The sequence below is a fragment of the Aythya ferina genome (genome assembly GCF_964211825.1).
Source record: "Aythya ferina genome assembly, chromosome: Z".
NCBI classification, from domain to species: Eukaryota; Metazoa; Chordata; class Aves; order Anseriformes; family Anatidae; genus Aythya; species Aythya ferina.
In genome coordinates this window covers 10,575,154-10,593,571 of record NC_140299.1, presented here as the reverse complement: position 1 = coordinate 10,593,571, position 18,418 = coordinate 10,575,154, and the positions used below count along the sequence as shown (strand labels likewise).

Here is an 18,418-nt window from a genome sequence, read left to right as displayed (position 1 = left end):
CTTTGGATTCACCACTTTCAGATTTCCAGGCGCGTCCCGTTGTGGCCGGAGACCCTTTGTCACCTGGTGTCCCTGTCCCCAGATGTCACCCAGAGATGCCTCAGTGAATGCAGGGAGCTGGGACAGGGCTGCCTCCCTCAAAGCACTGCCCTGGCTGAACGAGAGGCAAAAAATCTTGCGTGTCTAAAGAGAATGGGGAAAAAAAACCACTGGGGAATAAAAAAACAAAACGGGGAGGCAGAGGGCAGCGCGTGTGGCCGGCTGGGAAAGGCTGGTGATAAATCGGAGCGGCTCGGGGTACCCGTGAGTAACTCAAGGGCCGTGGGCTGTGGGCTGGGAGGCTGAAGCACATCAGAAACAAATGGAAATCGCCCTCTGGAGCAGAGTTGTTACTATATAAGGAGGATAAAAGTCCCCGTCGTCGGGGCGGAAAACGAATATTCCTATTGTGTGTTTGGAAGAAGGAGCCTGGCACGCTCGCAGCCACAATGAACTAATCCATCTTCGTTTCGTCGCCGAGCAGAGAAAACGTTAAACAAAAGCGGTGTTTTTAATTTGGAGGCCCCGGTGGCTCGCCCGGGCTTCCAGGGGGATGCCGAAAATCCGGGGAGAGGGCGGCTGGGGGCCGGCAGCTCGGAGAGCATCGCCTGGAGAGGGACTCAGGGTGCACCGGGGATGCTGCGGCTGGAGCATCCCTGCAGCAGCGGTGTGCCAGCGGGCAGCCACCAGCCCCGAAAGCCCAGGACCCTTGGTGAGGAGCTGCATCCGTGTCTCAGCATCACCCGAGGGCAGCTGGCCGCGTCCCAGGAGGGCACGGTGCCGCCGGGCTCCCCTCAGAGCTGCTGCAGCTCCCGGGGCACATGGGCGGGCAGGGGGTGCCAGGATGGGGTGGCGATGCTCCCCCTTTCCCCCCGGCCCCGCAGGAGGTGCGTGGGTAATAAAAGCTGATGGACAAGTTGCCATCGGCAGGATCCAGGAGTGTTATAAAACCTGAATCTCCTGAGCCTTCAGCTCAGGCTGCAGCTGCAGAGCAGGAAGCAAACAGGATCCCGGCTGGCATTGTGAAAGCAAACACCATAAATCCAAGGAAGTGCTGCAATTGCTGTTTTAGGCACTGGGGAGCTTGGCTCCTGCTCCCCACAAGCACTTTATTTTCTCTCTAAACAGCAAAAATTAAAAAATGAAATAGAAACAACACGACTTATCGCTGGGCCGAGCTGGGTCAGTGTCAGCCCGTTCCCAGGGCGCGGGGCAGGGTTTCGGGGAGATGCCAGCTCTGAGCTGTGCCCGCTGACCCGTCCCCGTGCCCCCAGCACCTAAAGGGGACCCCAGGGCACCAGCAGAGCCCTCTCCTGTGCCACCGAGCTGCTGTCACACTGCTCGGAGCCACCCCACGGGGTGAAAGCAGCTGCAGCTGTGCTCCAGGAAGAGGACAACGCAGGGGGGATGTGATGGAAATCTGGATGTCCTGCTAGCTGTCGGGCTGGGCTCTGCTGCTCGGGACACCCCACACCATGCCCAGCCTCCTGGGGTGCAGAGTCCAGCCTCTGTACATTCCCTGGCACTGCCCCGTGCTCCCTTGGGCCCCACTCCTTGGGCCCCACGACCCTCTTGCACTTTCGTGGCTCACATTTCCTTGCTCGCCCTCGTGCTCCGTCTGTCTCCATCATACTCCAATGCTCTCCATCGTGCTCCATTCCCCCTCATCTTGCTCCATTCCTCTCCAACACGCTCCATCACTCTCCATCACGGTCTATCCCTCTCCATCCTGCTCCGTTCCTCATCCTGATCATCCACCCCTTTCCATCATGCTCCATCCTTCCCCATCACACCCCATCCTTTTCCAGCGTGCTCCATCTCTGACAATGCTCCATCCCTCTCCCTCTCCAGCCCCTAGGGTGCTGAGGGAACTGGTGGTTGTGATTGCTGGGCCACTCCCCATCATCTACCAGTGGTCTTGGTGCTGGAGATGTCCCAGATGATGGGAGATGTGCTAATGTGACGCCCACCTCTAAGAAGGGTCTTAAGGCTTTGGGCCCCTCACAACAGGAAAGACCTCGAGGGCCTGGAGCGTGTCCAGAGAAGGGCTGTGAAGCTGGTGAAGGGCCTGGAGCACAAGTCCTGTGAGGGGTGGCTGAGGGAACTGGGGGTGTTCAGTCTGGAGAAGAGGAGGCTCGGGACAGAGCTTCTACAGCAACCTGAAAGGAAGGTGTGGAAAGCTGGGGGTCGGCCTCTTCTCACAGATAACCAGTGATAGGACACAAGAGAGTGGCCTCAAGTAGTGCCAGGGGAGGTTCAGGTTGGAAATGAGGAGACATTTCTGCTCAGAAAGAGCAGTCAGGCACTGGGACGGGTTGCCCAGGGAGGTGGTGGCGTCACCGTCCCTGGGGGTGTTCAAGGAAAGGTTGGACGTGGTGCTTGGGGACAGGGTTTAGTGGGTGACAGTGGTGGCAGGGGGATGATCCTGGAGGTCTTTTCCAACCCTGATGACTCTGTGATCCTCTCCCATGCCCTCCCCAGAGGGGCCCAGCCCCACCGTGCCTCCTGCACCCCGGTGCCACCTCTCCCAGCAGGGCTCCAGCACCTCCAGCACCTCCTGGGGTGCTCCCAGTGGCACCCGCAGGCACCCTGCTCCCAGCCCTGCCTCGGGCCAGCCTTTGGCACCAGGGGTCACCCCACGTGTCCCCCCCGCCCTCGCCACTGGCACCGCTGCCCTCGGCCTCCTCTCACGGGAAACGTGACGGGAGGGCGCGGGGTGTTTAGGAAAACAGGCCTTGGCACCCGGCGGCCATCCCGGGAAAATAAAAACATCCGGGCGGGCAGCGGTGCCGCGAGCGCGAGAGACCGGCACTCCATAAATCCCCCGGAGCAGGTGCTTTGTAGTCGGCACAAGGAAATGAGCACATTATTCATCTCGGCTTAAACCCCTAAACGCTTCCTGTCCTGTGAGTCAGAAATAGCCCTGGGAGATCGGTCCCAGGCCCCGCAGGAGCTGCGCTGTCCAAGAAAGTGCCACGAGCCTGCCAGGCCTGGGGCCAAGGCGAGGGCGGGCGCACGTGGCAGGGAAAGTGGTGCTGGGACGGGGGCACCACAGCAGGACCTCTGGGGCTGGTGGCACCAATGGCACTGGTGTCACCAAGACTGGCAGCATCAATGGGTCTGGTGGCACTGATGATGCTGGAAGAACCACTGAGTGTGGTGACACCAACGAGGAGGGTGGCACCACCGAATCTGGTGACATCTCCAAGGCTGATGGCACCAATGAAGCTGGTGGCCCAATGAACCCTGGCTGGTGGCACCAGTGTGGTTGGTGGCACCGCAGAGGCTGGTGGCTCCAGTGAGGATGGTGGCTTCACATTTAGTGGCACCCCTGCAGCACGTGGCGCCACTGGGACTGGTGGCTCTAATGAATCCGGTAGTGTCATTGAGAGCGGTGGCACTGCTGGGGCTGGTGGCACCAATGGAGCTGGTAGTAATACTGAACCTGGTGACAGCAGTGAGGCTGGTGGCACCACCAGGGCTGGTGGCACCAATGAGGCTGACGGCACCAAGAATTTGGTGGCGCCACTGCAGCAGATGGCACCGCTGGTGCTGGTGGCACCACCAGTTCAGCAGGGTGCACAAAGGAGACACCCGCAGGGGACACTGGTGCTTTTCGTGTCCTGGGTGACTCCCGCAGACCTTTGCTGGCCTTTCTCCGGCAGCAGAACCACAACCCTGCTGCTCCACGCATCTGTTCTCCAGCCACAACCCCCCGCACAACCCCACACCCGTAGGGCCCCTCCTTGGCTCTGGGGCATGGTGGCCCTGAACCGGCCCTGAACCCGAGGAGCAGCAGAGCTGCTGCATTACCCACGTTTTTCCCTTTAAAATATTCGCTTCTGCTCCATTTTTTCCGCTGTTGGCACGCCAAACCCAAACACAAACAAGGAGTCCTCCGGGTTACCCTGACAACTGCAGCGCACGAAGCCCATAAACGCAGAGGTCGCCCCGCGTGCCGGCGCCCGGCCCCGCTGACGCTGCGGCCCGTGACCTCCTGGCCAAAGCCACCACAACCTTCTGGAGATGTTCCTCACCCAGCAGGGACCGGGTGGCCTTTGGAGCTGATGGGGAACAGATGGGGAACGCAGAGCCGCGTCCCCTCCACCCTCACCACTCTGCATCTCCAGAGGTCCCCGTGCCGCGGCACCGCGCGTCCCCGGCGTGGTGGCTCCCGCTGCAGCTCCTCCACCCAGCCCGGTGGAGCTGGAGGTCCTGGAGGCACCCACTGCCGGTGCCTGGCGTGCTCTTCACAGCCACCTCCCGGGGCTGACAGGTTTCTGGCCCCGCTCTCGGTGCAGAGGTGAAGGCGCTTGGCAGGGCTCTGCAGCCCGCCAGCTCCAGGAGGCGGAAAAAAACATTTATTTTATTTATTTATTTTTTTAAATATATATTTTTTTTACACTCCAGGGGTGGTGGGGGAAGAGGGGTGACAAGGACAAGCCCTTCCCGTTGGGACACCCGGGGCACACTTTTGGCAGCGCGCGCCCCAAGGGAACATTTTGGCACAAATTCTCCGGTTCTGGGATGCGAAGCTCGGAGGGGAAGGCGAGGCACAAACACCCCAAAATCCGCCAGGGCACCGTCCCCACGTGTCCGAGGGGCCTGGCGGGGCACGGAGCCCACGGGTGAGCGGCTCCACGCGGGGGCAGCCGTCCCCTGGTGCCCCTTCGCGCTGTCACCCGTGGGAGCTGCGTGCGCCCTGGGCGCAGGAGCCGGTCCCCGGGCCCCCTCTGGCGGCCCGCAGACGCCAGCACGGGGCGCTCCGGGAAGGTGCCGGGAGTGGGGGGGGGGGGGGGCGGAATTTTTGGCCAGGTTTCGGATGCTCCCGCTCGGGTTTCGCCGCCCCGCGGCTATTTATACCCGGCAACCCAATCCCCCGGCTGGCCGAGGACGTGTCACTCATCGCGGGGACACCTGCGGGGTGGCACCGGCGGGGCGAGCGGGGGTGCCGCGCCCGCAGCTCCGCGCTCCGTTCTCCCCACTTTTTACCCCAAATCCTGGAGGGGACGGGTCCCACCCCCTCTTCAGGTCCCCCCGCGTGGGGCAGACACGGGTGGGGGGCTGCGTGTGTGTGTGTTTGGGGGGGGACGGGGCTCCCGCTGCCCGCCCGCCCCACGGGACTGCGGGCGAGCCGGGAATGCGAGGAATGCGGGGCGGGCACGCTGCCCCCTGCGGGGGCCCCGCCGCCCCCCCGGCCGCCCCCTGCCTCGCCTGTCCCTGCCCCACAGCCACCGCTCCCCCCCCCGAGAGCCCCGGTGGGATCCTGAACCCAAATCCACAGGGGGATGTGTCCCCAGGGGGACACAGAGATCTGGGCACCCCCACGACCCCCCCTCACGCTGGGGACCCCATAACCGGGGTACCCACATAGAGGAGACCCCCAGAAGCTGGACACCCCTTCCTCAAAATCCCCTCGTGCTGAAGACCCCCGGAGCTGGGGCAGCTCTTCCCCAACGCCCCCACTCTGGGGACCCCCAAAACTCGGGCATCCCCTCCCCAATCCCTTCATGCAGGGGACCCCCGGAGCCTGGATACTCCTTCCCCCAGCTCCCCAAATCCCCTCGTGCCGGGGACACCCAGAGCCTGGACACCCCTTCCCCAAAATCCCTTTGTGCCGGAGACCCCCAGAACTCAGGCACCCCACCCTCAATCCCCCCACACACTGGGGACCCCCAGAACTCGGGCATCCCCTCCCCACTCCTCTCATGCTGGACACCCCTTCCCAATCCCTCCACGTGGGGACACCCCCTCCCCAATCCCCCCAGAGCGTGGACACCCTCTCCCCCAAATCCCCTCTTGCTGGAGCCCCCCGGAGCCTGGACACCCCTTCGCCAACACCCCCGTTCTGGAGACCCCTGCAACCCGTGCGCATCCACGCTGGGGACCCCCAGAGCCTGGGCACTCCCTCCCCAATCCCACCATGTTGGAGACCCCCGGAGCCTGTACACCCCTTCCCCAAAATCCCCTCGTGCTGGAGACCCCCGGATCCCGTACACCCCTTCCCCAAATCCCCTCACGCTGGAGATGTCCGGAGCCGGGGCACCCCCTCCCCAATCCCCCCACCTTGGAGACCCCCGGATCCCGTACACCCTCTCCCCCAAACCCCCTCGTGCTGAAGCCCCCCAGAGCCGGTTCCCCCCCCTCCCCAACCCCCTCCCACTGGACACCCCCTCCCCCAACTCCCCTCTCTCTGGACCCCCCGGGAGCCACCACACCCCTTCCCCACCCCCCCCACCCTGCAGCGCGACCCAACCCCAGCCCCCCCCCTGCTCCAACCCCACCTCCCCACAACCCCCGACGGCGGGGCCGCCCCCCCTCCTCTCCCCCCTCTCCCCTCTCTCCCCTCTCCCCGTGGGGGCGGGCGGTGGCGGCGGCGGCTCCGGGGGCGGGACGGGGCGGTCCGGGGGGGCGCTGCCCGGTCCGGGGCGGCCCCGCCCGGGGGAGGCGCAGGCGGCGGCGGCGGCGGCGGCGGGCGCAGGATCCGCGGGCGCAGGATCCGCCGGCGGGGCCCATGGCTCCGGGGCTGCCGCTGGTGCTGGCGGCGCTGCTGGCGGCGGCGGGGGGCGGCGGGCACCGGGGGACACCGGCGGCGGCGGCGGCGGCCGCGGTGGCTGCGCCCCCCGACGGGGCGGTCGCCAACCTGACGGTGGCCGTGGTGCTGCCGGAGCGCAACGTGAGCTACGCGTGGGCCTGGCCGCGCGTGGAACCGGCGCTGAGCCTGGCGCTGGAGGCGCTGCAGCGTGGGGAGCCGCCGCTGCTGCCGAGGCCCTTCTCGGTGCGCGTCGAGTTCATGAGCTCGGAGCTGGGGGGCGCGTGCTCCGAGTACGTGGCGCCGCTGAAAGCCGTGGACCTGAAGCTCTACCACGACCCCGACGTGCTCTTCGGGCCGGGGTGCGTCTACCCCGCCGCCTCGGTGGGACGCTTCGCCTCGCACTGGCGGCTGCCCCTGATCACGGCCGGGGCGGTGGCGGTGGGCTTCAGCGAGAAGCGCGAGCACTACCGCACCACCGTGCGCACCGGGCCCTCGGCCCCCAAGCTGGGCGCCTTCGTCTCCCACCTGCACGCCCACTTCAACTGGAGCTCCCGCGCCGCCCTGCTCTACGTGGACCGCAAGACGGACGACCGGCCCTACTACTTCACCATCGAGGGCGTCTTCCAGGAGCTGCAGGACGGCAGCAACCTCACCGTCCGGCACCACATCTACTCCCCCGACGAGGGCGGCGCCGACACCGCCATCCACTTCATCAAGGCCAGCGGGCGCGGTGCGTGGCGTGGCGTGGCGTGGCGTGGCGTGGGGGGGGAGAAAAATGTCCCATGGAGGGGAAAAATGTCCTGGAGAGGGGATGGGGATGCGGTGGGATCTGTGTGGGGCACGGTGGGACGCATGGGGGGCGCTGCCAGGGCAGGGGGGCGCAGCGGGAGCTCTGTGGGGCACAGCGAGGGGGTGGGGGGAGAGTGGGAGCTGTGTGGGGCGCAGCAAGGGGTGGGTATGGTGGGATCTGTGTGGGGTGGAGCAAGGGGATGGGGACGCAGTGGGAGCTGTGTGGGGCGCAGCAAGGTGGCAGGGACAGAGTGTGACCTCTGTGGGGCACAGCGAGGGAGCAGCGGGACCCCTGTAGGGCACAACAAGGGGACAGGGACACTGGGACCTCTGTGGGGCAGAGCAAGGGGACAGGGACACCGTGGGACCTCTGTGGGGTGCAGCAAAGGGGCTGGGGTCACAGTGTGGCCCGTGTGAGGGGTGGGCACAGTGGGGCCGCTGTGGGGCACAGCAAGGAGCCAGGGGACCTGTGTGGGGCAAAATGAAGGGATCGGGACCCATGTGGGACCCAGCAAAGGGATGGGGGTGCAGCGGGACCCATGTGGGGTGCAGCGAGGAGTGGGCACAGTGGAACCCATGTGGGGCATGGCATGGGGCTGGGGACGCAGTGGGAGCCGTGTGGGGTGCAGCAAGGGGACAGGGACGCAGTGGGACCTGTGTGGGGCACGGCGAGGGGCAGGGGACGCAGTGGGACCCCTGTGGGGCACGCTGAGCTGTGAGCACACTGTGGGTACAGGGCACGGTGAGGGGCGAGCACACATGCTCACAGCAGGGCTGAGGGGGCAGCAGGACCCTTTGGGACCCCCCCCCCGGTCCCAGGACCCCTGCTCCCAGCCCCCCACCGCCCTCACCCCAAGCAGGACCCCCACTCCCCGGTGGGATGTGTGGCACGGGAGCGAGCAGAGGGACTCGGGGGCACCCTGGTGGCACGCTGTGGCTCGGGCCACCCTGCCCTGTCTGTCCCAAGCCCGGGGGCCATCGGGGTCGGGGTGTCCCCGGGGGCAGGCTGGACCCGGGCACCGCGGGGAGGCGGAGGGTGACGGTGTGGACGTGGCCGGCTGTCGGGCGGCGCTGGCGGTGGCTGCGGTGCCGGCACGCCGAGGTGCTCGGGGGGGAGGTGGCAGCCTCCTGCCCTGTGTCAGTCCCTGCTTGTGGCTGTGGCAAACGGACGGAGACAGGGATGGGGACGGGGATGGGGACGGGGATGGGGACGGGGATGGGGACGGCCCCACCCTGGTGCCAAGGGGGGGGTATAAATCAATTTGTCGCCTCGGGAGAGCGGCTATATCGGGCCGGGAGGAAATGGAGGGGCTCAGGGAGGCAGCTGGAGAGCAAGGGCAGCCTGACGCTCGCTCGTCCATTATTGATGAGCGGGGTGTATCGATCCTGGAGGCAGCCGCCCCGCGCGGCTCCTTAATGGATCCTGAGATGCTGTGTCATTAAGGAGGACATCGAGCCGGGGCCAGCGGAGCCAGATGGGGCAGCGGGGGAGCTCTGCACCCTGGGGCTGAGGACGGGGGGCTTTGGGTGGGATTGGGGCGAGGCACCACGCGGGGAGAGAGGCTGAATGCGGCCCTAAATCGCCCCGATGCGCATCGAGGCGGAGGACGCGAGGATGGGGGTCCCCTGGGGCTGCCTTGGCGAGGGGCCCCACATCCCTAGGACCTCGGTGCCACCGCAGGGTGTCAGCTCCCATCTCCCAAGCGTGGCTTTGGCGAGGCAGGGGACAGCCCCAGGGGTCCCCTCGGAGCTGCTCACAGCCCCGAGGAGCGGGGTCTCCATCAGCGAGAGCGGGGCGGCCACGCACCTGCCCCGTGCCTGTGTGTGGCCACCCGGTGCTCGCCACCGTCCCTCTGGCAGGGGCCTGGGCGACGTGCAGGGGCCCACGTCCCTCCTGCTGCTCGTGAGAGCGCTGATATAATTAGAGCCACGGCGCAGGGAATTACCGGAGCATCTGCCCGCCGAGCGCAGGTCCTCCGCCTGGGGGAACGGGCGGGCAGGAGGAGGGGGCCCGGGCACCTTCCCCTGATGCTTCCAGCCCCACGTTAGCCCCACGTCCCACACCGGGAGCCACTCGGGTGCCGTGTGCCCCCCTCACCCCCCTGCCCTTTGACCGGGCGTGCGTCTGTCACCGCCGTGGGGCCGTGCCACCATCTGCCACCAGCTGTCACCACGGCCCCCCTGCCACCAGCACCACTCCCGGCGCGCTCATCACCTCCAATTTCCCCCCACCCCGCCGCATTCCCATTGTTGTTTTTTTTTTTTTTTCTGTGCGTGTTTTTACTTTATTTTTGTATCATTATTATTATTATTTTGCCCCCCGCTGCCCCCGAGCCCTCCCCCGGTGCCCGCGATGGGGCCGGGGCGGGAGGGCCGCGCGCCGGGGCCAGCGTCTGAGCGTGACATTCCTCCGGCGCCCGCCGCCTCCTCCCCCGTTGCTCAATCCCGGGTTCCCAGCCAGGCTGGCTGGAGCGGGGGCCCTGGTTTTCCGGGGGGAGGGAGGAGGCAGTGGCAGGAGCCTCCGCTCTGGCCCTCCACGAGGGTGAGGAGGGCCCCCGCTCGGGGGGGTTTCGGACACTCTCCGCCGCAGCCCGTGGGGCGCACAGCCCCACGGACACGGTGCCCGCGGCCAGCCCCACGCGTCACCCGCTTGGACATCCCAATGGGGCTGGTGGAGCCCCCCGGCAGCGGGGTTGGGGTCTCTGGGGGGTGTGAGGACGGGGCCCGGGCACCCCCTTTGCCGCCCGGGTCGCGGCAGCAGATGCTCTGTTTCCAATTAATGCCGCGGCCCCGCCGAAGGTGCTGGAATCCGGGAACCTGCACATTCCTGCCGCACGACCGACCGCAAACCCAAACATGTTTTTGTCCTTCTCCTCGGTATGGATTCCCCAGCGGCCTGCGGGGGCACAGCCTCGCCGCTCCTCCCGGACACATTTTTCCCCTACCCGGAGCCGGTGCCGGGACGGTGGCGTCCCCCGGGGTGGGGTGCACGGGGGCGCCGGTGATTTTGGGAGCTCCCCTTTTTCTCCAGGGTGCCCGACGTGGCGTGGGCAGGTCGGGGCGGGCGAGGGACGTCCCAGGATGGGGTCCCACAGCGGTGCCCCCCTCCCTGACGCCCCATGTCCCCGCAGTGGTGTACCTCTGCGGGCCGCCGGAGATGCTGCGCCGCATCATGCAGCTGGCACAGCGCGAGAACCTGACCAACGGCGACTACGTCTTCTTCTACGTGGACGTTTTTGGGGAGAGCCTGCGGGGAGATTCTGCCCGTGATGCCTTCAAACCATGGCAGCAGGGCCCGGGACAGGACTCGGGGCTGCGCGAGGCTTTCCAGGTGAGCTGCGCCTCCCTATGGGGACAGGGACGGGGACGGGGACGTGCCCAGCGTGGCCCCGCTGCGTGACACGGGGCACTGTGCCATCCTGCAGACCGTGCTGGTGATCACCTACTACGAGCCCCAGAACCCCGAGTACCAGCACTTCCAAACGCAGCTCATCCTGCGAGCCAAGCAGAAATTTGGGGTGCAGCTCAACTACTCCCTGGTGAGTGCCTCCCGCTGCGTGCCGGGGGCACCGTCCCCCGGGGGGGCTGTGGGGTGGCTGTGGTGCCGTCCCGGCAGGGTGTGTGCGTGGCCCTGCTGTGGGGTTGTGGATTTTCAGGGGTGTGCGTGGCCCTGGTGCACGGTTATAGGGTTGAAGGGGTGTGCATGGCGCTGGTTTGGGGTTATGGGGCTGTAGGGGTGTGCATGGCCCCGGTACGTGGTTATGGGTTTAAAGAGATTTGCGTGGCACTGGTGTGGGGTTATGGGGCTATGGAGATGTGTGTGGCCCCAGTGTGGGGTTATGGGGCTGTAGGGGTGTGCATGGCCCTGCTGTTGGGTTATGGGGCTGTAGGAGTGCGCGTGGCCCCGGTTTGGGGTTATGGGGTTGTAGAGGTGTGCATTGCCCTGTGGTTTGGGGTTATGGGGCTAGGGAGGTGTGCATGGCCCTGGCGCATGGTTTTGGGATTGCAGGGGGTTTACATGGCCCTTGTGTGGGGTTATGGGGCTATGGAGGTGTGCATGGCCTCAGTACATGGTTATGGAATTGCAGGGCTTTGTGTGGCCCCAGTGTGGGGTTTTTGGGGCTAGGGAGGTGTGCATGGCCCTGGCGCATGGTTATGGGATTGCAGAGGTTTGCATGGCCCTTGTGTGGGGTTGTGAGGCTATGGAGGCGTGCAGGGCCCCGGTGCAGGGCTGTGGGGCCGCGGGGGGGGGTGCGTGCCGTGCTGAGGTCCCTCCTGGCAGATGAACCTGGTGGCGGGGTGCTTCTACGACGGGGTGCTGCTGTACGCCATGGTGCTGAACGAGACCCTGCGGGAGGGCGGCTCCAAGAAGAACGCCACCCACCTCATCGAGAAGATGCGGGACCGCAAGTTCCAGGGTAGCTTTTTTTGGGTGAAGGGTGGGGGGGAGTTGGCAACGGGTCTTGAGGGCTCGGGTCCCGCCGTCCCCATCCCACCCACCCGGGTCCCCTCTTGTCCCCCCGCAGGGGTGACGGGGCTGGTGAGCATGGACGGCAACAACGACCGGGACACCGACTTCAACCTGTGGGCCATGGGCGACCCCGAGAGCGGGCAGTACGAGGTGGGGGCAGCACGAGGGGGGTCCTGGAGGGGTTGGGGAGGGGCTGAGGGGGTGTTCCAGGCTCAGGTCTGTCTGCCCAGGTGGTGGGACACTACTCGGGCGCGGAGAAGCAGATCCGCTGGCTGGGCCGTCCCATCCGCTGGGTGAAGGGGGCCCCCCCCTTGGACAACCCGCCCTGCGTCTTCGACGTGGATGACCCCTCCTGCGACAAAAGTGGGTGCATGCCCCCCCCCCGGTGCCCAGCGTCCTTCCCTGGGGGGGTTTTGGGCCCCCTCGAGTGGCGTGCTGACAGTGTGCCCCCCCCCACCCCCCATTTCACTGCAGCCCCCCTCTCCACGCTGGCCATCGTGGCTTTGGGCACCGGCCTCACCTTCGTCATGTTTGGCATCTCCAGCTTCCTCATCTTCAGGTGGGTCGGGGCTGGGGGAGCCGTGCCTGGGTGCTGGGGGGCAGGAGCCTGACCCCCTGTGCGTGTTGTGTGTGTCCCCCCCCCCCAGGAAGCTGATGCTGGAGAAGGAGCTGGCCAGCATGCTGTGGAGGATCCGCTGGGACGAGCTGCACTTCGGGAGCGCCGAGCGCTACCACAAGGGCGCGGGCAGCCGGCTCACCCTGTCCCTGGTGAGAGCCACCAGCCCCCAGGACACTGCCCCAGTCCTCTCCCTGTCCTGCCCCTGCATGGCCCCTCCGTCCCCTACAAAACCACAGCCACGTTGCACCCATCACCTGCACTCATCCGTCCCCTGCACATCCCCTATCCGTGCCCCGTACCTCATCCTATAGCCCCTGGTACGGGGTGTGCAGACCTGCTGCTGGCCCTACACACCACAATTCATCCCCTGCCACCCCCCTGCACACCCCTGGCTGACCCAGCCCGGCTCCCTGTGTGCCTGCCACCCCTCCTTGGGGTCCCCATCCCTAACCCTCCCTCCCCGCAGCGCGGCTCCAGCTACGGCTCCCTGATGACCACCCACGGCAAGTACCAGATCTTCGCCAACACCGGGCACTTCAAGGTCAGTCCGAGCGCCGCCACCACCCGATCCCCCCTCGGTCACACCCCTGGTGTGACGCTGGCACCTCGCTCCCCTCCCCAAATCCTCCCGGCGGGCGCTGAGCCCTGTCTCACCTTGCCCCCAGGGCAACGTGGTGGCCATCAAGCACGTCAACAAGAAGCGCATCGAGCTGACGCGCCAGGTGCTCTTCGAGCTGAAACACGTAGGTTTTGGGTGGGCACCCTGATGGGGGGGGTGTGGGGTCCCCTCCTGGGGGTGGTGGGGCTGTGGGACCACTGGGGGCACCCCCAGTGGGGGGATAGAGAGGGATCCCTGTGGCTTTGTGGCCACGGTGGGTGGCACAATGGGGAGCGGCACCGTGTCCGGGGGCACCCCGCATCCAGACGCTCCCTGTTCCTCTCCCCCAGATGAGGGACATCCAGTTCAACCACCTGACGCGCTTCATCGGGGCGTGCATCGACCCCCCCAACATCTGCATCGTCACCGAGTACTGCCCGCGGGGCAGCCTGCAGGTAGGGGGGCGGACACAGGGCGTTGGGGCGAGATGGGGGAAGGGGGGGCTCCGATTTCGGGGACGGGGTGGCCATGGGGACCCTGTGAGGGTGGTGCCGGTGCCACCGTCCCGGCGCTCGGCGTGCTGCCTCCCACAGGACATCCTGGAGAACGAGAGCATCAACCTGGACTGGATGTTTCGCTACTCGCTCATCAACGACATCGTCAAGGTACCCGAGCCGTGCGCACGGGGTGCAGGGTCAGTGGCTGGGGGGGGGGGTGGTGCCAACCTCACCGTGTCCGTCTGTCCGTCTGTCTGTCCGCCCCCAGGGAATGGCCTTCCTGCACAACAGCATCATCGGGCACCACGGCAGCCTCAAGTCCTCCAACTGCGTGGTGGACAGCCGCTTCGTGCTGAAGATCACCGACTACGGGCTGGCCAGCTTCCGCTCGCCCTGCGACGGCGAGGACACGCACGCCCTCTACGCCAGTGAGCGCCCACCGCGGGGGAGGGGGACACGGGTGGCAGTGGGGGGGCACGGGGTGGCCCTGCCTCACCATCCCGTGGCCGTGTCCCACCAGAGAAGCTGTGGACGGCCCCGGAGCTGCTGCAGAAGGGCCGGCTGCCCCCGCAGGGCATGCAGAAAGCTGACGTCTACAGCTTCGGCATCATCGTGCAGGAGATCGCCCTGCGCAACGGGCCCTTCTACATCGAGGGCATGGACCTGAGCCCCAAAGGTTCGAGGGGCCGGGTTACGGGGTGAGGTGGGTTTTGGGGAAGGGATTCGTGCTCATCAGTCCCCTCTCCCCGGGGCAGAGATCGTGCAGAAGGTGCGCAACAGCCAGAAGCCGTTCTTCCGCCCCTCCATCGACATCGGGGTGCACAGCGAGGAGCTGGCGGTGCTGATGGAGCGCTGCTGGGCGCAGGAGCCGGCCGAGCGCCCCGATTTCGGGCAGATCAAGATCTTCATCCGCAGATTCAACAAGTGGGTGCTGGCAGAAGCCTGGGGCGGGCTGGGGAGGGGGGTGGTCCCACGGTGTGCGTGTCCTCACCGCCTGTGTCCGTCCGTGTCCCTGCAGGGAGGGCAGCACCAGCATCCTGGACAACCTGCTGTCGCGCATGGAGCAGTACGCCAACAACCTGGAGAAGCTGGTGGAGGAGCGCACGCAAGCCTACCTGGAGGAGAAGCGCAAGGCGGAGAACCTGCTGTACCAGATCCTGCCCCAGTGAGCGGGGGCGAAACGGGGCCGGGGTGCCCGTTGTGGGGTCGTGGTGCCCGTTGTGGGGTCGTGGTGCCCGCCGGCTCCCCGTGCTGCTGTTGGCAAGGGGAGGACGGGCTGTGGGATTTTGGGGAGAGGGGCACCCGTCGTGGTGGTGGTCCCCCGGCACCCACCGCCCCCTTTTTTCCCCGGCAGCTCCGTGGCGGAGCAGCTGAAGCGCGGCGAGACGGTGCGAGCCGAGGCGTTCGACAGCGTCACCATCTACTTCAGCGACATCGTGGGCTTCACCGCGCTGTCGGCCGAGAGCACCCCCATGCAGGTGGGGAGCGGGGACGGGGGCGGGCAGGGGGCTTCGTGTGTGTGTGTGTGTGTCCCCCATCACCTCCACCACCAGCGCCAGCCCCTGCTCCTTGCAGGTTGTGACGCTGCTCAACGACCTCTACACGTGCTTCGATGCCATCATCGACAACTTCGACGTGTACAAGGTGAGGGGGACGGGGAAAGGTGGAGGGGGGGGGGCGAGGAGCCCACCCAACGTCCCCGGTGCCGTGTCAGGTGGAGACCATCGGGGACGCCTACATGGTGGTGTCGGGGCTGCCGGTGCGCAACGGCAAGCTGCACGCCCACGAGATCGTCCGCATGGCGCTGGCCCTGCTGGAGGCCGTCAAAACCTTCAAGATCCGGCACCGGCCCAACGACCAGCTGCGCCTGCGCATCGGCATCCACACCGGTGAGCCTGGGGGGTGCAGTCTGCGTGCCCTCCACCTCCTCCTGTGTCCCCCCCATCCCGGCCTGAGTGCGTCCCCTGTCCCCTGTCCCTCTCCTTCCCCAGGCCCCGTGTGTGCAGGAGTGGTGGGGCTGAAGATGCCGCGGTACTGCCTCTTCGGGGACACGGTGAACACGGCGTCCCGCATGGAGTCCAACGGGCAGGGTGAGCCATGGGGACGGGGATGGGCACCGCGGGTCCCGTCCTGCTCCCAGCCCCGGCCACGTCCTTGTCGTGTGTCCCCCCCCCCACCTCTCCTTTGCGCCCCCAGCCCTGAAGATCCACGTCTCCTCCACCACCAAAGAGGTCCTGGATGAGTTCGGCTGCTTCGAGCTGGAGCTGCGCGGGGACGTGGAGATGAAGGTGAATCCCTTCCCCAAAACCCACCCCTACACCCCCCCCTCCCCTTCCACGGGCTGGGGTCCGTGTGGGGGGGTCTGACCACCGCCCTCCACTCCCAGGGCAAGGGGAAGATGCGGACCTACTGGCTGCTGGGCGAGAGGAAAGACCCCAAAGTCGTCTGAGCCCGGCGCAGCCCCCAGCCCCCCCGTGCCCCCGGGGCGCACCGGAGCAGGTTTGGGGCGTGCGGGGCGCAGCGGCCGCGGCACCGCCTGTCCCCCCCCCATCAGCACCAGCAAAGCCTTCCCGAGCCTCCCGCTGCCCCACGGAGCGGGGGGACCGGCCTCGACCCCCAACACCCCCCTCCCCAAAGCCCCTCGGGGTCCCGATCCCCCTTCCCACCTCCCCGAAACCCCTCGGCTCGGCGGGCTCTGAGCCGCCCCCTGGGGCCTGGCTGCCCCGCAGGGCACTTTGCCTTCTCTTTTCAGTACTCAGCCCCTCCTTGCGCCCCTCTCACCCCCTCCCCAGGGGGGCCAAAGGGAGCGGGGCAGGCTCAGACCCTGCTGCTCCCACCCGCGCCCCCTCCTCTTCCCCTGTACATAGCCCTCCCCCCCCGGCTCCTGTAAATACCCCCTCCCCAGGTGTAAATATAGGCGTCCGCGCAGACTATTTTGTTGAAATACAAACTGCCCCCAGCGCCGCTGTCTGCTTTTGGGGGCTCCGAGCTTGGGGGACTGGATGGGGACGGGGACGGGGACACGTGTCACCCACCGCGGGCACGGGGAGAGGGCGCATCCCCGGGGACGTGCCGCATGTGGGGGTGGCGCTGGCTGCCAGCAGGGGGTGGCTATCGGGGTCCCCTGCCCCACAGGGGACAGCCGAGGTGCGCAGGGTCGCAGGGACACCCTTGGGTGCCAGGGCAGGGACACCGCCTGCTCTTTATTGCTTGCTCGGCCGCACCCCGTAGCTTTCGGCGACGTGGGGCAGGGGCTGCTCCAGGTACTGGGTGATGGGGGTGGAGAAGGCGGCGTTCCTCCGAAAGGGGCTGTCCCCGGTGCGGATGCAGGTGACGCCCTAAAGGAGAGGGACGCGGGGACCCCCGTGAGCAGGGGGTGCTGTCCCCACGGGCAGGGCGGGCTGGGGGTGCTCACGGGCACGCTGCGGGCTTGCTCCAGCCAGAAGCTGCAGGGCTGCTCCGTGCGGTAGTCGTGGGGCTGCGGTGGAAAAAGGGAGCCCCTGTGTCAGCCGGGGAGGGGGCGGCGTGCTCGGGGACCCCTGGTGGGGTGCGAGGTGTGGGGTGGGTACCTGGGTGGTGGGCAGCGGCATGGGCTGGAAGCCCCCCGCCTGGAAATCCCGGTGCGTGGTGGAGAGGCTCTCCATGGGCGCACGGGGTGGGGACATCTCCTCCAGCAGCTCCTGCCTGTGGGACCACCCCCCCAGCTGCCCGATTTTGGGGTCCCCAAGCACGGGGACCACCCTTGGGGCCGGGGAGGGGCAGTCTCACCTGTACTTCTGGTAGAGCATCAGCTCCAGCGTGGCCTCCCGCTGCCCTGCGGGGAGCCGGCACCCTCAGCACTGGGCTGAGCCCCTCGGCACCTCCCTCCCCCCCAGTTATTTTTTTTTTTGGGGTGGGGACCCCCATGCCCCACCTCTCGCCAGCATCGGGACGCTGTGGGGCGGGCGGAAGGCGTGCTTGGTGGTGGTGCTGGGGGGAGGCTGGGCTGGTGGCTGGCGGGTCAGCAGCCCGCGGTGGCCGTGCCGGTGGACGAAGCCCTCGCTGCCCATCTCCGGCGCCGGCACCTGGTCCAGGTCGTTGGTGGCTCTCTGGGGACACGGCGTGGCTCCAGCACCCCCCCTGGATGGCACCGACCCCTCCCAGAGCCCCCCAAGTGCATTGAACCCCCTGCACCGATTTGAGGAGCGGGGGGGCTGTGGGGTTACCTCCTCCTGCCAGTTGTGGATCAAGCAGCTCCCGCGGGGCACGACCCGCACGGGCATCAGGGCCGGCACCTCGGGGGGCTCCGTGGCCACGGCCAGCACCTTTGGGACCTCCTCGGCCGCGGCCTCCTGCTCCTCCTGGTGCTCCCCGTCGGCGCCCGGCTCCTCGCCGCCGTCCACCACCACCACCCCGGGGGGCTCCCCATGGCACGAGCCCCCCACGGGCAGCAGCACGTCCCCCCGCATCCTCACCGTGCGCGGGGGGGGCTCATCCCGGGGGTCCCCCCCATGCTTTGGAGGCGCGCAGCCGGTCAGAGCCACCCTGCGCGCGGGGACAGACAGCGGGGTCACGACCTCCAGTGCCCCCCCGGTGACCCCTGCCCTTTGGGTGACCCCAGCACCAGGCGGGGTCACCAGCACCCCCCAAAACACCCCCCTGGTGCCTCCCCAGCACCCCCGGACCCCCTCCCCAGTGCCCCCCCGGTGCCCCCCGGTGCCCACCCCCTGGGGGTCTCCGTCCCCCGCCGCGCTCCGCGCTCCATGGCCGGGCCCGGGGGCTCCTCTCCCGCGCCGCCCCCTCCCATCTCCATGGGGACGGGGGACGCCGTCCTCGCCATCCGATTGGCGGAGCCGAGCGCGGGGGCGCCTCCCATTGGCGGAGAGCCTCG

General features: G+C 67.4%; 2 protein-coding genes across 2 annotated transcripts; one reads left to right on the top strand and one right to left on the bottom strand.

The window, feature by feature from the left end:
- The first annotated feature begins 6,522 nt into the window (after window positions 1-6,522).
- On the top strand, window positions 6,523-16,509 carry NPR2 (natriuretic peptide receptor 2). Its single transcript, XM_084504591.1, has 22 exons — window positions 6,523-7,304; window positions 10,495-10,694; window positions 10,789-10,902; window positions 11,646-11,781; window positions 11,890-11,984; window positions 12,065-12,197; window positions 12,309-12,393; window positions 12,482-12,602; window positions 12,920-12,994; window positions 13,119-13,196; window positions 13,402-13,506; window positions 13,645-13,716; window positions 13,817-13,976; window positions 14,069-14,224; window positions 14,304-14,472; window positions 14,567-14,713; window positions 14,903-15,026; window positions 15,124-15,192; window positions 15,263-15,437; window positions 15,540-15,638; window positions 15,745-15,836; window positions 15,935-16,509. Exons 1-22 carry the CDS (start codon window positions 6,554-6,556, stop codon window positions 15,995-15,997), a joined length of 3,219 nt encoding a protein of 1,072 aa, XP_084360717.1. The 5' UTR covers window positions 6,523-6,553; the 3' UTR covers window positions 15,998-16,509.
- A 196-nt stretch (window positions 16,510-16,705) lies between these two features.
- On the bottom strand, window positions 16,706-18,418 carry SPAG8 (sperm associated antigen 8). The gene is made up of 7 exons (XM_084504590.1): window positions 18,252-18,418; window positions 17,754-18,072; window positions 17,462-17,636; window positions 17,317-17,362; window positions 17,118-17,232; window positions 16,964-17,026; window positions 16,706-16,886 (listed from the first exon to the last, which is right to left on the bottom strand). Exons 1-7 carry the CDS (start codon window positions 18,401-18,403, stop codon window positions 16,752-16,754), a joined length of 1,005 nt encoding a protein of 334 aa, XP_084360716.1. The 5' UTR covers window positions 18,404-18,418; the 3' UTR covers window positions 16,706-16,751.